The sequence below is a fragment of the Eptesicus fuscus genome, chromosome 13 (genome assembly GCF_027574615.1).
Source record: "Eptesicus fuscus isolate TK198812 chromosome 13, DD_ASM_mEF_20220401, whole genome shotgun sequence".
Taxonomy (NCBI): domain Eukaryota; kingdom Metazoa; phylum Chordata; class Mammalia; order Chiroptera; family Vespertilionidae; genus Eptesicus; species Eptesicus fuscus.
In genome coordinates, this window is record NC_072485.1 from 53,392,085 (window position 1) to 53,413,884 (window position 21,800).

Sequence of the window (21,800 nt, forward strand, 5' to 3'; positions counted from 1 at the left end):
TACGATACAACAGAAGGTGCTTCCTCTCACCTTTTCTGTATTTCAAAGGATATTTTTTAAAGGAAAGCAAACCCCTTTTTTCTTTCCGAGAAGAGCCCTTCGCTGAGAGAACCTTACGGGGGGACCGGGAGCCAAAGCCCTTGAACTCATGGTTTCCCGAAACCAAACCCAAGGGCCAAGGCACAGACTCGGGCTCCACGTGCCATCCTGGTGGAGTCTCGGCTCCAGAGCCGGTCATCCGGCCAGGCCGGGACAGCGGACTCTGCAGCCCAGGGCCCTCCTCCCCGGGAGCAGGCCCGGGACCCGAGGGCAGAGCCCACGGGGGCACATTCTCAGATCCAGCCTTCACCTGAGTTCATCGGTGTCGGACCTGCCTCCCCTCCACACCTACCGCCCCACAGCACCTGCACCTGCGCGTGCAGCCCCCACATCCTGCACCCTCGCCCCCCGAGCCACGCAGCCCTTGAGGTGAACATTAGAAAATACATCCCGATTCTAAAATACAGTGTCAGTATTTTACAGTGTGTATCCAAAGTGCGTCTGTCATGTCAAAAGGAGTCAACTAACGCAAGGCTGGGGTGGGGCACCCAGCCCTGTGGGGGACACCCCCAGCGGGTGGGCTGCCCCCTCCTCCAGCCAGAACCCCGGCTCAGCCGGGAGGGGTTTTCTTGGGGGAAGAAAAGTCCATCTTCTCTCGGAGCTAGCTGGTTCCACGGGACCCCTGGCTGCCGACTTCTCCTCCGCACGCTGGTCACGGGTCAGTCGCTGCCTGGGCTGCAAACAGCACAGGAGACCGTGAGAACCTGGCGGGCCCTGGCCCACGTCGGGGGAGCAGGCATGTCTGCGCACACACGGGACACGGGATGACAGACAGACAGACAGGCAGAGCAGCAGGCGGAGGCAATGCGGCGGCTGCGGCGGGTAGGACCCTCGGCTTCCAGGACTCAGGGGTGCTTGGCCCCACCCTCCCCCAAACTCTACCCCTTCTAGGAAGTTCGCCAGACACATCTTGGTCCCTAAACTGGGTCCCTGCTCCGAGAGTAAGAGGCCTGAGCAGACCACTCTGGGGTCCAGTTCTGGCCCTGCCTTAGCTTCCCTGAGCGACTTGGTAGCGTTCTCAGCCTCCATGAGCCTTAAGAGTTCATCTAAAACCAGGGTGATAGGGTCCCCCCTCCCAGGGCTTCAGCGAGGGTAACAGGAAATGTGGGTGTGCTCGGACCAGCGTGAAAGGCCTATTCACAGCCGAGGGCACGGGAAGCTGCGAGGGGAGTGGGTCCCCCGCCTCTGCATGGCCTGGGCGGTGTCGCCACACCCAGCGCTCCAGGAAAGCCACGCACCCTGCCTGGGCCCCGCATCCTCTGTGTGGTTCTTCATTCTTCCCTGGGAGCCTGCCTGCCTCTTCCTTGCACCCCCAGACGAGGGGGAGGGGAAGCCGGTGGGCTCTATGCCCCACCCCTATGCACACACTCTCTGTCCCCCAAGACACTCCTCAAACAGCTGGAGCTCCTGGGGGTGGCCTGGGGACACGGGAGCTGTGGGAGAGCAAAGGCTCTGAATCCGCCCTGAGGGGTTCAGGCTCTGACACTCACAGCTGCGACTCCCTGGGCAAGTCCCTCAGGTCCCTGAGCTTCGATTCCTGTTTGTAAAATGGGGGCGGGTACTTTCACAGGGTTGTTGTGTGGGTCAAAGAAGATGCTTACAGCCGAAACCGGTTTGGCTCAGAGGATAGAGCATCGGCCTGCGGACTGAAGGGTCCCAGGTTCGATTCCGGTCAAGGGCATGTACCTTGGTTGCGGGCACATCCCCAGTAGGGGGTGTGCAAGAGGCAGCTGATCGATGTTTCTCTCTCATCGATGTTTATAACTCTCTATCCCTCTCTCTTCCTCTCTGTAAAAAATCAATAAAATATATTTAAAAAAAAAAAAAAAAAGAAGATGCTTACAATGCCTGGAGCAGAGTAGGTACTCAACAGTGTTAACCATAAGGACATAAAAAGGAAAGAGGGGAAAACCCTACAAGAGGGTGGCAGGGGAAGGACTGCCGAGACGTTTGCTCTGACCCCTCCGTGACCAGCTGAGGCCACTGGGCTGGGAAGCAACTCACAAGATTGGACCAGACGCGGGCCCTCCACCCACGGTCCTGGGCTCCTTCCCTACCCGTACCCCCTCCCCCCCCCCACCGTGCGGCTCATCACGAAGTGTTCCCACGGGGAGGGCTCAAAGCACTGGTGCGGAGCCTTCTGAATGGCCGCGGCCCATTTCCCCCGGCCCTGGGCAGCCTCCCGGGAGCTGCCTTCTCTCCATCCCAAAGTGCTCAAGTGACCGAAGGCTTGGCTCAGCCGCCAATTCTGTGTGGCACGGAGGGAGCCCTCGTCCGTTCCCGGGGCCTCAGTTTCCTCATCTGTAAACTGGACTTTCCCATCACTCCAGTTCGGCCAGATCTGACTTCCTTTGCAGCCTCCCCCTCCTCCGGCCAGCCCAGCGGCCTGCACTGGCCCCGTGGGGCGTTCTCCAGCCTGCGGGTGAGCTCTTGAGATTTCTAAGCGTCAGGGCCTTGGATCTTACAGTCCCTGTTGTATGGGAGCCACTGAGGATGGAGTTTCCCAAAACCATCAGTCCCCCCCCCCCCCCGGCCTACCCGTCCAGGGCGGCCTCCCCAGCGGCCGCTTTGCCAAAGGAAGGAAGCAGCAGGCGCACAGCAATCATCTCAGCAGCAGGGTGAGGGGCGGGCATGCTCAGCACTAGGCGAGGGGCACGCCGGGCGGGCGAGGCTCTTACTTGGAAGGTGTTAGACAAAGGTGTAGTGAAGTCCGCTGCTTAGGGGGGGGTAGGGTGGCACCGTCCTGGAGGACAGGGGGCCTTTAGGCGGGAGGAGGGCCAGCTGCTGCGCTAGACGGGCACAGGAATTAAGCGGTGCGTTAGGCTCCTCGTCTGCTCCCGCAGCAGCACAGACGCCCCGCTCGGCAGGGCTGGGGGGGCGCAGGCCTCACCGCCCACCATGAATGGCCTGGGCTCAGGGGGCCACATCCACGGGGCCTGGCTGGGATTGACCTGCGGATCCGGATACGTCTCTGGGATGGGGAGAGGGAGCAAGAGGGAGGAAAGGCTGCGGCAAAGGCGGCCACTCAGCGGGGAGGTGAGGGGGCCCTGAGTGAGCAGGTGTTAGCTCTGGGGCCTCGGGTGGTAAGGAAGCGGGGGGCGGGGGAGGGGGTCGATCCACAGAGCAAGCACAGGCTGGAGGAGAGTATCCCGGCCGGGACCCTCGACACGGGAGGAGCTCAGAATGGCTGAGGGGGGCCAGAGGGAGCCCCCAGGATCACGAGGAGGAGGCTCTGGGTGAGCCACCTGCTGTCCCCCCTCCCAGAAAGCCACACCGACCACCTCTCAGCCACCCAGTATGTCCCCGGATGGAGTCAGGGCAGCAGGGATTCCGCGGGGACAGAGAACGGCTTCCATGAGATCTTGGCCCTCTGCTTGCCCCGGTCACTCCCATGGCTTCTCCAGGCACCAGGAGGGCTCTGCTCCCAGACCAGACCCCCCAGGGCCTGTGAGCTCAGGGCCCTGCAGGCCCCTCCCTGGGCCACTTCCAGACCCTTGGCCGGGGCGGGAGGCCTGGCGGGGACCGTGCACTACGTCGGCTGTGACCGCCCTCTCCCCAGAAGGCCGAGCACAGCTGCCAAGGGCACCGCCCGCCACATGTGGGAGAAAGTGCACAGGGAGCGGGGAGGGGGCCGGGCCAGGAGCCAGGGGTCCCTTTCCGGCTGAGGGAGCCTTTACACACGCACACACTGGCAGGCACAGGTGTGCACCCACCCTCCCGTCCCATGGTGCCCTTTTCCCCCCATTGGCCCCCAAAGTCCCACTTCCCGAGTCCTGCTTTCAGGCACAGGTCACTCTAAAGTGAATGGTGGCTTTGATTTGGGGACCAAAGCAGGGGTCCCAGGGACGACCAGAGGGCCCCATGGTGCCTTGCCCCAGCAGGACGTCCAAGCACCCTCAGCTTTCCTGTCCCCTTCTTCATGAGGCCAGAAAGCTCAGCCTCGGGCCCTGGGCTCAGGGCCCCGAAACACCTGTTCTTAACCCACAGTCCCCGGGAAAGCTGAACAGCAGGACCCCCTCACCCCCACATCTAAGAATGAGCGATGGCCCCCCTCTCTGGGGCCTCCTGCCTGACACTCCTGAGCTCCAACCCCCCAATGCTCAGCCTGCCCCACGTCATCTTGGGGCAGGAGAACACACCACTGGCCCCCAACCACCCTGCCTGACACTGGTTTTCCACGGAGACTCCCCGACTGGCCCCGCGTTCCAGGGGGCAGCGAGCGGGACCCGGGTTCCAGGGCCTCACCTGCCACCTGCTTGCTGCGCTGGGAGGCCTCGGAGGCCAGGGCGTAGGAGATGTTGATGATGCGCTCCTGCTCCTGCATCTGCGAGTCCAGGTCGGCCACGCTGTTCCTCCGGTCCTGGCCCGGGGCGGGCTGCAGGTTGCACATGCTGCGGGACGGCCAGAGAGCAGGCGGTGGGCCCTCGCCACCCCAACCGTCTGCCTCTGGGGGAGGGGGGCTCCTAGCCTGGGGCCCCCATCCTTGTAGGGGGCATTGATAAAAGCAGTGCACTTTGGCCCAGCCGGCGTGGCTCAGTGGTTGAGCTTCAACCTCTGAACCAGGAGGTCTTGGTTCGATTCCTGGTCAGGGCACATGCCCAGGTTGTGGGCTCGATCCCCAGTGGGGGACATGCAGGAGGCAGCCAATGAATGATTCTCTCTCTCTCTCTTTATTTATTTATTTATTTTATATACATACATATATATATATATATATATATATATATATAATTGATTTTTTACAGAGAGGAAGAGAGAAGGATAGAGAGCTAGAAACATCGATAGGAGAGAAACATCGATCAGCTGCCTCCTGCACACCCCCTACTGGGGATGTGCCCGCAACTAGGGTACATGCCCTTGACCGGATTCGAACCTGGGACCCTTGTGTCCGCAGGCCAACGCTCTATCCACTGAGCCAAACCGGTTTCGGCGAATGATTCTCTCTCATCATTGATGTTTCTCTCTCTCTCTCTCTCCTCCCTCTCCCTTCCTCTCTGAACTCAATAAAAACATATTTAAGAACAAACAAACAAACAAAAAACGTAGACTTTCTCTCTAGACAAAGGTGCGCGTGCTCCTCCGCAAACACCCCCAAATCACAGCTTCGCTCTTCCGTTGGGGGGTCACAGAACTCAAGATCAGAGCCCCAGCTCCAGGCTCCTGCTAAAGCCAGATGTGCAAAGGCTACCTTAGCTCCGACAGGGAGGCCCGCAACGCGAGGTTTATGGAGGCCGAGGGAACAGGGTGCCTGGCTCTGGTCTATGGGTCTGCGTGAGGGTACATGGGCCCCAATGCTGGAGCTCCAACTGTGTCCACGTCACCGCCATGCCTGGCTCCGCTCCCCACACGAGCCAGGGTCACGGGACGCAGGGGAGGCCTTCTGTTTCCGGACTGCCCAGGTGGCCCAGGCCAGCTCCTCGATGAGGTGCTGGGGACGCACTGAGCGCCAGCCAGCCCTTGCCAGCGGGGAGGAAGCTGGCGAAACACGCACCCTAGCCGGCCTGGCCCAGGCCCACTCCACTGAGACACCATGGGATGGGTCAGGACGCGGGCAGCGGGAGGGCTGACCTGGACCGGGTGAGGATGCTGCGGATCTTCTCGGCTTTGCGATACCGGGCCTGCAGCTCCTCCAGGCTGGGCGGCTCCTCAGGATCCAGATCCACGTAACGCTCCGGGATGGAGACCTTCTCTGGTTTGGACAGCTGAGGAGAGGACCAGGAGGCCATGGAGCAGGGGTGGGGGGGGCCTTCAGATATTTGCATTCAGGACCCACGCCCACACCCTGTCCCTCACCACAAGGAAGCATGCGTTGCCCACAGAGGTTAGCTTGCTAAGATCCCAATGTCAGCCTACTATGGAGTCAGGATCGGAAGCCAGGTTTGACTCCAGAAACCATGTTCTTTCTACTCCACCAAAAAACCTCCTACTGCAGGGGCGGCAAGGCAGAACAACTGGACTAGAAGCCCTCAGGACAGAAATGGCCATCCTCGGCTGGGACGCTCTTTCTTCACTCCACTGACCCTGCCTCCTCGTTCCACCCACACCTCGAGAAGCCCTCCGACCCTGCCCGTTCCAACCTCTTGCTGTCCCAGCAAGGACCTGGCGCTTAGTCGCCCCTCAGCAAATACTCCTCGGATGGCTGGTGGATGGGGGAGTGGGTGGAGGGGAGGGTGAGTAGGTGTGTGGATGGAGGGATGGCTGGTGGGTGGGTGGGTGGATGGGAGGGTGAGTAGGTGTGTGGATGGAGGGATGGCTGGTGGGTGGGTGGATGGGAGGGTGAGTAGGGGTGCAGATGGAGGGATGGCTGGGTGGGTGGATGGGAGGGTGAGTAGGGGTGCAGATGGAGGGATGGCTGGGTGGGTGGATGGGAGGGTGAGTAGGTGTGTGGATGGAGGGATGGCTGTGTGGCGATAGTGCTTTCCGTCCCTACGAAAGCTCCTCTGAGCTAGACAGGAGGCAGCCGTGCTTGTCTGCTTCCTTCTAGAGGAAAACGGCCCGACCCCTGCCCACCAGCCTTTCACGCGAACCCAGGAGCAGCCTCAGCTTGGACCGTCTCGCTGGGGCGGAGACCGCTCAAGGCCGGTGGTGCACACCCCGGGGAAGGTTCCCTCCCTGAACTACAGCAGCACCTGAGAGCGACAGCACAGCTGCTGCCAGAGCACTAACTGGTGCTGAGAGCCTTCAGCGTGGCTCGGGCTGCGCGTGGGAGCCCTGCTGTTTTAGTCTGTGTGTCCGTGTCCGGCTGTAAAATATCTATTGTTAACAATAAATAAAAATGTGTCTTCTTAGATTAAAAAAAGAGTGGGGTTGGCTGAAGCTCCTAAAAACAAGCTAAATCCAATCCCAGGGCAAATCTGGACTTGAATTTAAACCCGGGCTGCCCTTTCCTTCTGGGGAAAGGTGGCAAGAAATAAGCTCTTCTCTGTGGCTTCCAACGGGGGCAGATCCGGAGGAAGGAAGTAGATTACATTGAGCGGAGGGATTTAGGTTAGAGATAAGGAAGGTCTGTCTCCCCTGGCTGGCAGGCAACGAGGACACCACAGAACGCACTTTCACTGCCCGGCCGCGTGCAGAAGCTTCTTTTGTGAACCTGGGAAAGCACTGACCTTCGGCTGTTTAACCCCTGGCGCTCCAGCTGACCCCAGAACTCATCCTCCGGGGCGTCCGTTTGCCCCCCACACTGCTAAGCCTACCCTTCGTGTGGTGAGCGCATTTCCTCATGCAGCGTCAGGGCTGGCTAGTCCTCATACTAATGTTTCTGGGGTATCTGTGGGCCCCTGTGTTTCATTCAACAGAGTCCTCATTCAGCAAAGGGTTACAGAGCACCATCATGTGCTGGCCCGGAGTTCGGGGGCAAAAGTGAACCCAACAGCCATTAGCATCTGCCCTAAAGAGCTTACAGATGACACAAGAGAGGTCACCGGAGACCGCCCTCTGTCTTGAGGACTGCATCTGTCACCCTCTGATTCCCTTTCTCTTCTGGGTAGAGACATTCCGAATCTGTATGTCATCCCCACCCGGGATGTTACTTGGTTTCCCAGGCCTGCCGGTCATGATGCATTGGGGCCACCAGAGGGCGCCAAAGGAATTCAAACCAGAACTATATGCAGGTCTAGCTTCTGCCTTGGCTGGAAATGCCACCTGTGCTTTTCAAACCCGCCCCCATCTTCCTCAAACCTGATTGCCCAAGTCGGCCTGAGAGGCCAGTGGCAAGGCCAACGCTGGGTTTTGCAAGGAACATCTCCTAACAATAACTACCTCACTCCATGCCTGCGCTGTGCCGGGCCTGGTGCTCATGGCCTTTCTGATCACTGCTAAGCCTCCAGGCCGCACATGGAATCCGCTAATCCTCATCACAACCCACCACGTCACCACTGAGGAAACCGAGGCACAGAGAAGGTACATGACTTGCCCCAAACTACAGAGAGACAGAGATCTGAACCTGCGTCAAAACACTGGGCTCCTTTTATTGCCTCAAGCTGCTATCCATCTTGTCTCCTGGGCCACACGGAAGCTGAGCCTTATCCCCACTTGAGGACAACACCCTGGGAGGGTGGGTCAGGCTGGGAGCCTGAGGGCCGTGCCTCCTGGGGGAGCATGAAGGAAGCCCCTGCCCTCACCTCTCTGCTGATGTCCAAGTCATAGTCTTGCGGCTCCAGGTCCAACTCAGTGACAGGCACGGCCTGCACTTTCAACCAGCCATTCTCCTCCTCGTCCTTCCTCTCCCCTTGCACGGCGCGGTCCAGCAACTGCAGGTCAAAGTCCTGCTCGCGCTTCCACTGGCAACAGAACAAGAGGGTTACGTGTAGTCGCTCCCTGATGGCTGCAGGAGCCAGCCGGTCCCCTTCTGAACGGTCTTGCAGGCCCTGGGGTCCTTGGGAAGCTGCACCTGTGATCCAATCGGGTGGAGCTATGTGACCCTGGACCTCAACCTCATCTCTAAAGAAGGCAGCCGTTTTACGACACGGGGCATCCCTGATGTGTGCTGTACCTCTCCGAGGAGTGGAGAATGGGGCCTCTGCCCCTTTTAGATGGCCTGACTCCAGACTGCTGATTTCTTTCTGTTCTAGTCCCCCCGAGGGTTCAAACATGATCCCCAGGGCACAGGTCCAAGACCCATGACTTTAGACTCACATGGTCCCCAGGGATACAGGGGGCTCCCAGGTCCAAGAGGGTGACACCTACACAACCTGGGAGAATTCTGGAGAAGGGATTTGCCTCTCCTGCTGCCCCACGATCGGGGGAACATTCGGGTGCAGGAGCCATCCGTCCCAGCTCAGCAATAATGGAAGAAACAAGCCCTTTGAGGCCCTGGTGAGCAAGAGGAATAGCTACGAACCTCTGTAAGGGGGATTCTCAACAGGATACCTTTAGGGCTGGGCCTTCAGCACCCACAGCGGGGCTGGGGAGGTCCAAGCGGGAGCAGCTTGGGACCAGCGAGGCAGATAAACTGCTGTGTATCAAGGCATCTATGTGGGGCAAAAGTTTCCTTTAACTTAGAAAAGAAACAAAAAACATGTAAAACCGAAACGCTAAATCAAATGCAACCTTTTCCAGGCTGTTCCGCGCTATCGACCTTTTACCAAGTGTCTCCTCACAGAGGGAAAACCAAACTGGCCGTTTAAAGATCCAAGCACAACGGTGTGCCGTGGAGGCAGCCCTGTGTGGCCCGCATCCCCCCAGGCCTTGGACGCTGAGCAGGTTTTGAGAGGAGGGAACAGGCTCCACGCCTCCCTTCTCTCGAGCAGAAACCGAACAGATGCTTCTCCATCCCAGGTCATCTCCTCCCTCCCACACCACCCGCCTCACCGAGCCCCCCGTGGTCAGGATTGTCTTTGAGGACGCTTCAAGTGCCCCCCAAAGCCCCAAACCCACAGCCAGGATCAGCACATTTCACCCATTCATGCACAAGCTCTCAATACGGCTGCCAAGCCAATAGAATCGCTCTCAGGTTTCCAATCACAGTATGAAAGGATTAGGCAGTTGACATGTCAGGGATGGAAAAAAATTAATTTAATGATTCACAAACGAAACAAAAGCACATTTCTTTACAGGCTCCCGTGTGCCCCGGACAGAGAGAGAAGTCCTCATGTAAACCCGGCCTGATTGTTTCCACAAACAGAGAAAGGCCACTAGGCCCTGCGGCGTGTCCTGGGGAAGAACCACGCCGATCCATCCATCATCATTAGCAACACGTTTATTGGCGTCGACACAGAGACTTACACAAGTCCTTTCTTTTTTCTTAAGAGAAAAACTACAAGGTATTCAAGTTACGATTTTTAGATAACCTTCCTACATTGGAGACATTAGTTTGTAAAAGGTCAGTGTTCCCCCCACATGACATTGGCTTGTAAAGTTTAAAAGTTACTGGCTTTGCAGCTTTTCGGGAGGTGAGTTGTCCTGGGACTTACCCCTTTGGTGTCTGAGCTAACAGCTGCAGGGGGACCCTCTAAATACAGAACAGACTAGAGCTCGCTATCTGTTCCAGTTATTAAGTACTAAAAACACACACAAAAAAAGCTTTCCGTTAGAAATTGTGCCATGGGACTGAAGGAATTAAAAGCAAACCAACTTAGACGTGATAGGATTTATTCAAATGTACAATCTCTGAGGTCCGTGTCCACTGACCGGATGAGAGACACGGACTTTGGTTAAGTTCATAATGCCCAGACCTCTGCCAGTGACCGCGGCCCGCGGGCGGCAGGGCGGCTCAAGTCTCGCAGGGCAGCTTCTGGGGCGGGTGAATTAATGGCGAGTCAGCAGGCCTGCACGGAGGGGGCAGCGGAAAGGTGAGTCCCACATGGGAGTGCTCGCTAGGCTATGGAGACAAGAGCTGCTATTATAAGCCTGGTAACAAAGAGCACAGGCCAGTTAGAGACTGTTCGATGCAAATGAGAAGCTTCTGTAAACACAATCAGGCAGGATTAGAGAGGCAATGAGCGAGCGGCAACGCTAAAAGCAAAAGAGCTTGTGCAATGAATTAGGGAAAGGACAGCCAGGCTAGAGGTCTAGGGAAACACTTGATTTCAAACAGGAAAAAGTCAAATGGGATGTATCCAAAAGGGACCTAAGGCGGCTGTGGGTGGGATGCAGTACCGGGAAGCACCACCAGGGGCAGCACACACTCCCCGGCTCCTCAGGGCACCGCGGGCCTGCGAGCACCACAAGCAGCAGGAGACCACAGCCCTGGGTTGGGGGACGTGACCCTGCGCTCAGCTGCCCCATAGGGCACCCGCGTGGGAGTTTGGGAGGCTGGCGGGCTTGTGCTCCTCCTCCTCAAAGCGTCTCCCCATCTACCTCCTCCACTCCTTGAATCCTCAAACCAAGTACCTATTCCCAAGTCCTTGATTACGAGACTCCCGATGCCCACAAAGGCCTCTCTCGGTCAAGCTCCACCGTGACATCCTCACTCCAGCTCTGCTTCCCCATCACCCTCTTGGCCCGGCCACACCCGTGTCCCAGCGTTGTGAACACAACAGCCCCGAGAGGTGCTCTCGGAATCCTCTGGGTCACCGGCCCACTCTCCCTGGGGTGTGACGTGCTTGCGTGCGGGGGACTCGGGGAAGCTCTGCTCCCTGTCCCGGCCCCACCTGCCTGGACCCTCCTAACATACTGAGCCAAGATCTCCAGGGAGCGGGTGGCTGAGGTAGCGAGACGAGGGCAGGCTCGTCCTCTCTCCTTGGCTCAGCGTCTTCTTGCGCTCCCGGACCAGGGCCTTCTGGTGCCGCTTCATGCGCTCCAGCTGCTCCTCCGCACTCATCTTGCCCCGCTGGTGGTCCCCTGAGTACAGACGCTCCAAGGCACTCTTGGGTCTCTGAGGAGGAAGAGGCGAGAGACAGGGCAGCTGGGCTGGGAACACACAGGGCAGCCACACGGCGGCTTCACTCCCGTTCTGTGTCCGTCTGTCTCTCTCTCTCTCACACACAAACACACGCTTATCTAGTTGGGCTCCTCTCGGCCGTGGAGAACCACTGTCTCTAAGCATACTCCTAGGCACGACGCCCCCGGCCCCTCGGGCTTCCTGGGCAGCAGCCCATTCTGCAGATGCGGACACTGAGGCCCAGGCCTGTCCAGTCAGGCACACAGGCGGCACGTGGTGGGGTCAGAACTCAGGGTGCAGACTTCCTGGGCGCCCTCCTTTGAGCCTGAGAGGCTGGGGAGAAAGGTGGGGGTGTCCTCAGGAAACAGGAAGGGCAGCGTGATGCCCCCTTGGTGGACTGTGGGGGAGACATCTCTGAGCACATGGTGACAGGGACCCTGAGCTCAGGAGGAGCTGAGACGACCTCAGAGACCATCCCGGGCCTCACAGGATCGCAGTCACCGTCCACCGTGGAGCCCGTCCCTCTGTGCGTGAGGGAGCAGCGAGCTCCTCGGAAACTTCTCAAGGCCACTCACAGGGAAGGTCAGCTTGCTGCTTTCGGCATTCGGACCCCTCCGGAGGGTGACGTAGGGCGCAATGGTGGACGACTGCTGGAGCCTTGATGTGGACCCCGAGAGCCCTTAGTGAGGAAAGAGAACGGCAGGTGTATTGGTGGGGGGGGGGGTGGCCAGGCCACCAGCCCCTCCCCAGTCGCCTCCCACTGACGTGAAGGGACCACGGGGGCTCAGCCAACAACCCGCTCTTCTTCCTGCCCAGGGCCTGGACGAGCAAGGCCCCAGGTGGAGGATGAGGGGCCAGCCCAGGGGTGCGCTCTGTCCCCAACGGGGGACAGTGCCCCTAGAGATCCGTGGACGACCCTAGTCTTCCCGCACACGCAGAAGATGGAAAGGATGGAGAGGTGGGTATTCCTTCACCCCTTCCTGCTGCTGAACTCGACCCAGTTCCGATAGCCTCCTGTGTGCAGGCCCCTGAAATGCCGAGGCAGGATCAACTATTCCCAAGACCCCTCAGTGTATTCACTGGTTACCGACCACAGAGAGTGCCCACATACCTGCCTAACGAGACTGCAAATTCAACAATGCCTGGTTGACCGACTGAACGAGCAAACGCATGAAGGGATAGAAGAAGGCACCAAACGTTTACCGAGCACTTACTCTGTCAGGCACTCCCTCTGGCCCTACAAAGTAAGCATTACTTGGCCATGGCAGAGCTGCCGATCTAAGGCTCACAGGGGTTGAGAGATTTGTCCAAGGCACATGGCAGGGGCCTCACTGCCATGTGCTTCCTGTGTCTGGGTCCTATGGCTCTGAGGAGTCATCTCACCCTGGCCGGCTGCTGCCACGCCTGTGCTTTCTCCACGAGCCATGATTCTTATCGGGGGTGGTCCTCGACACCCTGACGGAGGACGCCACCGGCACACCGCACGTGGGAAAGAGCGTGATGGATGTCCTACAATGTCCAGAGACTCCCAAGCAGCAAAAAACTGTCCTGCCCACAATGTCACCAATACGGCCACTGAGAAAACACCTCCAGGCCATAATGAATGAAGGCTGCAAGGCCTCCGGGCACAGCGCCAAGGGCAGCCATGGCCCCAACTCAGCAGGGACCTGCCCAGGCCACAGCAAGCTCAGGCCACAGCAAGCTCAGGCCACAGCAAGCACAGGCCACAGCAAGCACAGGCCACAGCAAGCACAGGCCACAGCCAGCCCAGGCAGCGTGGTGAGGTGGGAGTCACATAACCCCACACGGGCCAGAGCCCAGCTATGTGTCCGTCCACCTGGCCCAGGGGGGAAGCAGACAGGAGGAACAGAGGCGGGAGCACGGGCCAGGAGGCCTCCCTGGATGGAGAATTCTGAGGAAGAGGGTCTGGCTTTGGGGAAAATGAGCTGCTGGTGAGCCTACGGGCCTAAGTCTGTTCCCATCCCCATCTTGAAGGGAGGGGGATAGGGAAGGACAGTGAGAAGAAGACCCAATGGAAGAGAACAGTGTGTTTGTTTAAAGAAAGGATTCACTGAGCCCTAGAGTGACACCGAAGAGGACATAGCCCTCTCACGGCCCTGGGTTACCGCTCTCCCAGCCTACGCTGCAGCCACATCACTGGGCTGGAATCCGGCTCCATCGCTCTAGCTAATTAGCAAGTTAATTTCTCTGAGCCCTAGCTTTCTTATCTCTAAAATGGAGATAATAATAGTACTTCCCTCGTAGATTATGAATATTAACTAAGTGATTGCAAAGTGCTTAACACGACACAGTGCCGAGCGTTACAGCAATTGCTGTCAGCGTTATGCCCAGGAACAGATGTAATAGAGAAAAGGAACCAGCATGTGGGCTGGAGAAAGGAAGGACAGGCCCTCCCCGAAGCCCAGGACCCGTGGCAGCTGGGGCCCAAGGCCCAAAGCTGCAGGCAGAAGGGTGCGAGGTTCCGGGTGAGGGTTGGGGGGCAGTGATGGGCAGAGCTGGGGTTCCCAGAAGCCTCCGTGGAGAGGGGTGACTTACCTCTGCTGGGCAGCGTCTGGTACCTGCTCTCAGAGCCCACGGGCCCCAGGGGAGGCTGAGCCACGTCCCCGCCGAAAGTCGACAGCTCGGGCTCACTAACGTAGGACCGGAGCTCCACCTGCGAGCAGAGTCCGAGGCGGTCATACCTGCCCAGCGTCACACCACCTTCCCTCTCCCCGCCCTCAGTGGGCAGCCCCAGGGTGCTCTCCGCTCACCCTCGAGTCCCCGTTCACACACTGCCCCTGCTCCCGATCTCGCTTCCTCTCGTCCGACTGCCGCTTGAGGCCCCGCACGGAAGTGTGCCGGATGACGGTGGCCTCCCTGGGCAGAGGCGGCACGGCCGGGGGCTGGTCCTCCGGGCTGTAGAGCTCAGGGAGCGGGGGCCTGGGAGGTGCCTCGTCTTCCTGCTCAGGGAAAGCGCCCAGTGAGAGGGAGCTGGAGGGAGGAGGCCCGGTGGCCCCACCCCAGAGGTGGCCCCAATGCTGGAACAGGCCCCCCCAGGCCTGAAGAGCACGGCCACTTCAGCCCAGAGGTGCCACCATTCCCCCTGGCAGAGCCATGAAGAAGGTGACACCCTGGCTCCAAATCCTTTCTTCCCTTTGAGTCACGTTTTCCGTTTTTCCAAGAGTTGCCGATACTGCGTCCCCAAATCCAGAACTCAGGCCTCTACTCGCCTGGAATGCACCATAGGGGGAGCAGGCTGGCAACCTGGTAAGTCTGTGACAGCCCCCCCGCCCCCACGTCAGCCCCCTCCAAGGTGCTTAGGCTGAGCGCACGGCTCCTGCCTGGTCTCAGGACCCCTCAGCAGGTGGAGCGCTGAGCAAGGACAGACTACCTCCTCTTGCCCTCTCTATCAGAAATGCGAACGGTCACAAAACATTTCCTCCTTCCTGAGCTGGCGGCTGAACAGGCGGTCAGAACGGGTGACTCGCTGCCTGCCCCGCAGCCCACTCTGGGATGAAGAATGTCACTATTTCCCTTGACACCCCCCCCCCTCCCCCCCCCTCCGCCTGGCCCAGGACACTCTGAGGGCTGTGGCTTCTCAATGGATCAATAGCCTAGCTCCCAACTGCCAGGGACACCTACTCCTGGGACACACGACCACTGAGACCCGTTCCTCCCAAACTCCCGCTTCCTTAGTCTAATTTTGCTTTGTGTTCCAGAATTTTGCAGAGTTCGGGAAAGGGCGCTGCAAGCTTGCCTTGCAAAGGGTTAGCGGAATTCTTCGTATGCAACACATTTCATCACCGTGTGAATGTTCTCCCCACAGGCTGTCTGAGCAACCCGGTTTCCAACCCTGACAAAGGTCTCAGAATCACCAGTTTCTAAAAAGCTCCCCAGAATGATAAACACAGAACATTGATTGCCCTTGACAGAAGGCAATAGAATGTCTGGAGGCAGAGGGTAGAGGGAGGCACTTTATTATATATTGTTTCATATCTTTTGATTTTGTACCCTTCAAGAGGATTATCTAATAAAGAGGTAAGTGACATTAAATTCAAGAAACGAAGCCAAATAAAAATAAAAGAACCATAGCTACATGCAATAATGGGGATGAATCACACAAGTATAATGTTGAAGAAAAGATGCGAGATACGAAAGAATAAGTACAGGCAAAATTAAGGTATTTAGAGATGCAAACGTAGGTAGAAAAACTAAAAAAAAAGGCAAGGAGATTATCCCAAATGTCAAGCTAGTGGCCACCTCCGGCAGAAGGGGCCCTGCACTGGGAAGGAAGCCACAGGCCTGAGGGCTCTGGTCGCTGCAAAGCTCTATTTCTTAGTCTGGGTGTTGGTATAACACGGGTGGTCTCTTTATTAATATGTTAAATTATATATTCATGTTTTACGTCAACTTCAGGTTGTCATTATTTCACAAATATAAATATAAAAAGAGCAAACAATAAAAACTATGGTGAACACACATGCAATCCTAGAGGAGGGGAGAGAAGACCCCCATTGGCTGTGATGCTGACCCAACTGGAAAAGCCCTGCCCCCGAGCCACAGAGGGCCACGCTGGGAAGATGGGCCTCTGAGTGCCTAGTCAGAGCTGGTTGCTGTGCATAAGGGGAAACTGGGGAAGCTCAGAGAGGACCCAGAGAGAACACGGGCTGGAATCCAGCTGGTCTGGCTCCTAGGCTAGGACCCTCTCCCTCTGCTGCTGGTCCTCATGTCAGCAGCCGTCCTCCCCAGCCATTCCCCTTTAAGTTGCTATTTCTACCTCCTGGCTTGTGGCTGGTGCTCCGGGCCCCTTAGATCTGGGATGAGGTGGGAGATCTTAAGGTAAAGAAATTCACAATGACCCTGGGCCCTGGGCCCTGGCCGGTAGATGGAGAGGTCGGGCATGGGAACGTGTGTATTTAAGACACTGCTGTGCAGTCGTCAGAGGTACCAGGCACACGTGGTGCCCCGGCAAAGCTCCTCCAAGCAAAATCCTGGAGGTCCCCCTTTCCCAGGGCCCCTCTGCTATGGCTCTCCGGTCACTTGGACAAGAGCCCTCGGGTTCTCCGGCCAGAGCTGGCCTGGCCTTGGAGACTTGAGCTATCCCGGTACCTGGCCACATCTTCTGTTTCTTTAAAGTCTCCAGTTGTCCCAGACTCTGCCAAGGGCTTGGACTCTCTCTATGCCAGGCAAGCCAAGGCATTGGCCTAGGCAGTCACAGGGCCACAGATCTGACCTGAGGACCTGGGGCGGATGTCCGGCAAGATGGCAGATGGCACGGGGAATGATCAGGAGATGTGGACTGACTCCACCAACCAATAATGAGACTGTAAGCAAACTGAACACCTCTGGGCCTCAGGTCTCTTATCTGTGGCATGGGGATACTGACCTTCCTGTCTGTATTCCATGAGGCTATTTCAAGGCTCAAATGTACCTACTACCCAGCAGCACGCTCAACTGTAGGGGAAGATAAGGGAGACTCTTCTGCTGAGATGAGCTGATTGCCCACAAACGTGTGTAACTGTAGATTTGCAAGGAGCAGCCACACACCTGTCTGCACGGTGCAGACCACAAATTCTGCCTCCTCATCACAGTCACTTCCTCTTGCTGGGCCTCAGTTTTCCCAGCTGCAAAATGGGAGGGTTGGGCTAGCTTATATCCAGGGGCACCTCCTAATTCTGGGAGTCTGAGGTCCAATGGCAGGGCCCTTCCGCTCCTTAACCTCTCATGGCTCAGGACTTTGGCTGGTTCTTTCTCCCCAGGTTTCCCTAAAAACTTCTCTCCCGAGAGAAGCTGACCTGCGGACAGAGAGGAAAAGACGGTGCTCGGCTCCCGGTCCTGGTCATCGTACTTACAACTTTGGGCTTCGTCTTGGTTGGTGACTGAAGAGGAGACGTCACCTTCCTCAGCTGGGGCGGGTGAGGTCGGTAGGGCAGGTAGGTTTGCAGCTGAGGGAAGAGCCGAACCTCCAGAGGGGTCCGCACAGGGCTGGTGGGAGGGCTGGGCTGCGGGGGTGGCTTGCTCTCAGAAGTCGAGAGTGAAGGCACAGGCGGGTGAGGAAACAAAGGCACTGTTTTTCTCTCTAAGGGGCATGCACAGAGGGAAGCAAAGGATAGGATGGAACCAAGACCTGCTTCCCGGAGGAGTGACACACAGGAGGACCTGCCCGCCCCCCCCCCCCCCCGAGGGCCACCCCTCCTGCCTGGGCACTGGCCCCCAGGAGACGGCCCACTCACCAGGATTTTTGACCGATTCCACCAGGATTCTGAAGTTCTCCTTGTTCGCACTCAGGCCTGCAGTGACATCCTCAATCCTCCAGAGATCCTTCTGTATCTGCGATTTCTCCTACGGAAGACGAGCGGTGGTTCACTTCCTTCTTAGCTCCTCACGAGACGTTTTCCCACGGGACTTGTGCTGTCATTTCAGACAGGGCCCCTCACCCTGGGCGGGTAGCATTTCCTAGGGAAACCCCACCCGGGCGAGAGCCAGCCTGCTCCACGGCTTCACGGGGAAGCGCAGACGTGAAGGATGCTCAAGGCCCGGGAGAGAAACGTCAGGGGCGCTCTCGCACGTCCGCCTCGCCTAGTTCCACCTCATTTAGGAACAGGCTGCCTTAGACACTGTGGGACTCCACTTACGTGAGGCATGAGGGCTGTCAGATTCAGAGAGAAAGCAGAGGGTGGGTGCAGGTGCTGGGGGAAGGGGAGGGATGGGGCTGTTATTTCCTGGGTACAGAATTCCAGGTCTGCAAGGCAAAGAGCTGTGCAGACGGGTGCACAACTATGTGAATACACTTAACACTGCCTGCCTGTACACCGGAACACGGGGAAGGTGGTCAACTTCACGCTATGTACGTTTTACCACAATTTTTAAAAAATATATTTTATTTTTTACAGAGAGGAAGGGAGAGGGATAGATAGTTAGAAACATCGATGAGAGAGAATCATCGATCAGCTGCCTCCTGCACACCCCCCACTGGGGATGTGCCTGCAACCAAGGTACATGCCCTTGACCGGAATCGAACCTGGGACCTTCCAGTCCGCAGGCCGATGCTCTATCCACTGAGCTAAACCGGTTTCGGCTTTACCACAATTTTTAAAAACAGGCCATCTCAGGCAACTTTGGCCTAAGGGAAGAGAAGGCAAGGACTAGAGGTTACACCTCCCCTAGACTATAAAGAGCACCGTTTAAAAGACAGTTAATCCTGGGATGTGACGTTTAGTTCAGAGTACAATGGGCTGTAGAAATTTTTGGCAACAAAAGGGAACGAAGTACTGACACATGCTACGTGGACGAACCTTGAAAACATGACGGTGCATGAAAGAAGCCAGACACAGAAGGCCACGGATTGTATGATCCCATTTATATAAATGTCCAAAAGAGGTAAATCCAGGAAGAAAAAACGTAGATTAGTGCTTGACTAGAGCAGGAGTGGGGATTGAGGGTGGCGATGGGGAGTGATGGTTAATAGGTACAGGGTTCCTTTTGGGGGATGATGAAGTTGTCATAATATTGCGGGGATGGTTACGCAACTCTGAATATTCTAAAAACCAATACATTGTATGCTTTAAAAGGGAATTACATAATAAGCCTGTTATTTTTTTATTTTATTCTGTTAATCCTCACCCAAGGACATTTTTCCATTGATTTTTAGAAAGTGGAAGGGAGGGGGTGAGATAGAGAGAGAAAGAAACATCGACTGGCTGCCTCCTGCGTGAGCCTCGACGGGCCAGGGATTGAGCCTGTAACTGAGGAACATGCCCTTGACCGGAATCAAACCCAGAACCCTACAGTCCGAGGGCCAACACTCCATCCACTGAGCCAAACCGGCTACGGCAAAGCTGTTGTTTTTTGAAGTAACGGGGAGAGAGCCAGGCTACAGCACCACAGACACACGTGGGAAGTCACAACCAAAACCGGCTGGGAAGAGGCCCTAGAAAGACGCGAGCGGGGTCTGCAGTGGTTCAGGGGTGGCGGGCACCTTTTAAGAGAGTTGTTTAAACATCAAATAGAATATTCTTTCAGCTTTTAAACGACCACGGGGGAGGACAGAAGGTTTCACATCCCCGGCCACACTCAGCCAGAAGAGTTCCCGCATGCGCCAGGCTCACGGCCACGTCTGATTCTACAACTAGACTATGTGCTCCCCAATTCATCCTCCAGAGGCAAGTTCTCAGCAGATTCTTAGTACATGTATGTTCAATGATCAAGGACCAATCACATAAAAGTCCCAGGTCAAATACTGTCCAAAAGCCATGACAACAGATGTCCGAGGCCTCCCTCTTAGCAGCTCAGCCTCTCACGCTCTCCCCACCCCTAATACACCAACGCACATCCTCAGGGCGGACAAGCCGATAATGAACTTGAGGCTTGGCTCCTCACTGAAGCACACGTGTCCTAAAGCAGACGTGTCTGTGAGCCCAGAGTGTGGGTACAAGCGAGCAGGGTTATCTCTAGAGCGGACGTCCCCAGGCAGAGTGCTGGCAGCAGGTGAAGGGGGAGCACGGGATTAGAATCAACCCCCTCCTCCCCTGGCAGTCTCCCTGGCACACTTCTCCTGCCAGTTAGTTCACAACCCTGCCCCCACTCTGCCCTTGTCACCCCCACCCGTAAGAGAAGAGCAGGCCAGAGAACCTCAATCTTTCTCCAAGGGCGATGGAATTTCAGAACTTAATGACGAGGCGAAGGAAGCTTTTGGGGAGCAAGGCAGTGGGGTTTCATTCCTGCATCCTCACGCCAGGCTGGGCAGGATGGCTGCTGTGCACTCCACGCAGCAAAGGCTTGACTCATCGGACACCTGCAGGGAGCTTCGACTCTCACTGCCTCTCACACGGCTACCCAGAGGCGCTTTGATCCTCTGGCTTCCCCGCCCAGGTGGCCATGAAAATCTTTATAAACAAAGCCACGCATCTTCAATAAAAAGGCTATGGCTTTTCTCACCGCCAAACCTGGCTGAAGGGAGGCGAGCTTCCAGGCCCCACTCCTGAGAATGTGTGCATCTCCAGTGTTAATGATTTATTCAGGCCTCTATTCAACAGCTTGCCTGGCCTTGAATTACACCAAAGTGAACACAGCGTCTGCTCAGAGAAGGGCTTTGTGAGCTTGCGGTCACTGAGGCATCAGGGAAAGTGTGAGCAGGGCCACCGGGTAGATGCATATCAAGCAGCAGGGACCAGGCTCCAAACCGGCCTATGTTTCAGTCACTTACTAGGGAGTCTGTGACAAGACCTGTGCATTGTACCCATTTGTTCTGTGGAGGAGAAAGAGGCTTCTGGGCCTGCCCTATGTTACGTCACCGTGAAATGAGCTGCAGTAGGAATACAAATGGCCCATAATCACACGAAGAGATGTCTAACCTACTGGGTAAGTAAATAAATGCAAATTAAAACAAGATGTCCTTTTTCAGCAAGTCGACTGGCGAAAACTAAAAAGAGTGATAACATCAAGTGCTGGCAAGGATGTGGGTAGACGGGTTCCGGACTTTCATTCATGTGGGTGGGAGGGCAAATGAGAACAGCCTTTTAGAGAGCGATCCGGCAGCATCCAGCCACACGAAGATGTACACTCTTTTCAACCCACTGAGTCTGCGCCTAGGGACCTGTCTTAGATTCAATGTCCCTCAGAGGAGGAATAGCTAAGCAAAGGATGAACTGTCCAGACTACAAAATTCTATGCAGCAGTGAAGAATTACTTTAATTTCATTTACTTAGACCAGCGATTTTCAACCTTTTTCATCTCATGGCACACATAAACCAATTACTAAAACTTTTTGGCACACCGAAATATATATATTTTGCCGATCTGACAAAAAAAAATAGGTATAATTTAGATTCATTCACACTAGACAGCTATTGTTGTGTTTGCTGTTGTCATTTTTTCACTTGACAATCTAAGAGAAAAGAGGTCAGTGCCCCTGACTACATTAGTCAGTGTTGCATGTTTTAAACATTCTTATGGCATACCTTTTGAAAATCACCGAATTAGACCAACAATGTTCAGCACAACTTTCTGAGGTTATGGAAATCTTCTATCATCTGTGCTGGCCAATCCAGCAGCCACTGGCCACATGTGGCTACTGGGCAGCTGAAATGATTCTAGTGTGACTGAGGAACAAATTTTTAATGTTCGTTCGTTTTAATTAAGTTATGTTTAAATTTAAGTAGCTACTGTATTGGGCAGCATAAACTTGGGGGTATCTTTCCTAGAAAGACTGCCACAACATAAAGTTATGACAAAAAAGTGAGTTCCTGGACAAGGAGTTAGAATGATTCCTCTTTAAATAAACGTAACGGTCACCCTCAAATAAATTAAATCACTCTGTATGTGCACGTGTTTGGAAATGCAAAGACAATGGTCAGAAGGCGACTTTGCAAACTGAGGCACC

The 21,800-nt window shown here is 56.2% G+C and overlaps 1 protein-coding gene across 1 annotated transcript in view; it reads right to left on the bottom strand.

Moving 5' to 3' along the window:
• Positions 1–2,783: 2,783 nt before the first annotated feature.
• The window catches only part of PLEKHA7 (pleckstrin homology domain containing A7), a 206,336-nt gene continuing 187,319 nt past the window's right edge, over positions 2,784–21,800 (bottom strand). The window contains exons 19-28 of the mRNA XM_054725413.1: positions 17,653–17,761; positions 17,272–17,498; positions 14,191–14,379; positions 13,976–14,093; positions 11,995–12,098; positions 11,213–11,413; positions 8,220–8,378; positions 5,668–5,801; positions 4,345–4,490; positions 2,784–2,888 (exon numbers count right to left, since the gene is read on the bottom strand). Coding sequence (XP_054581388.1) covers positions 2,788–2,888; positions 4,345–4,490; positions 5,668–5,801; positions 8,220–8,378; positions 11,213–11,413; positions 11,995–12,098; positions 13,976–14,093; positions 14,191–14,379; positions 17,272–17,498; positions 17,653–17,761 — 1,488 coding nt within the window. The 3' untranslated portion in view covers positions 2,784–2,787. The remainder of the gene's footprint in view (positions 2,889–4,344; positions 4,491–5,667; positions 5,802–8,219; positions 8,379–11,212; positions 11,414–11,994; positions 12,099–13,975; positions 14,094–14,190; positions 14,380–17,271; positions 17,499–17,652; positions 17,762–21,800) is intronic.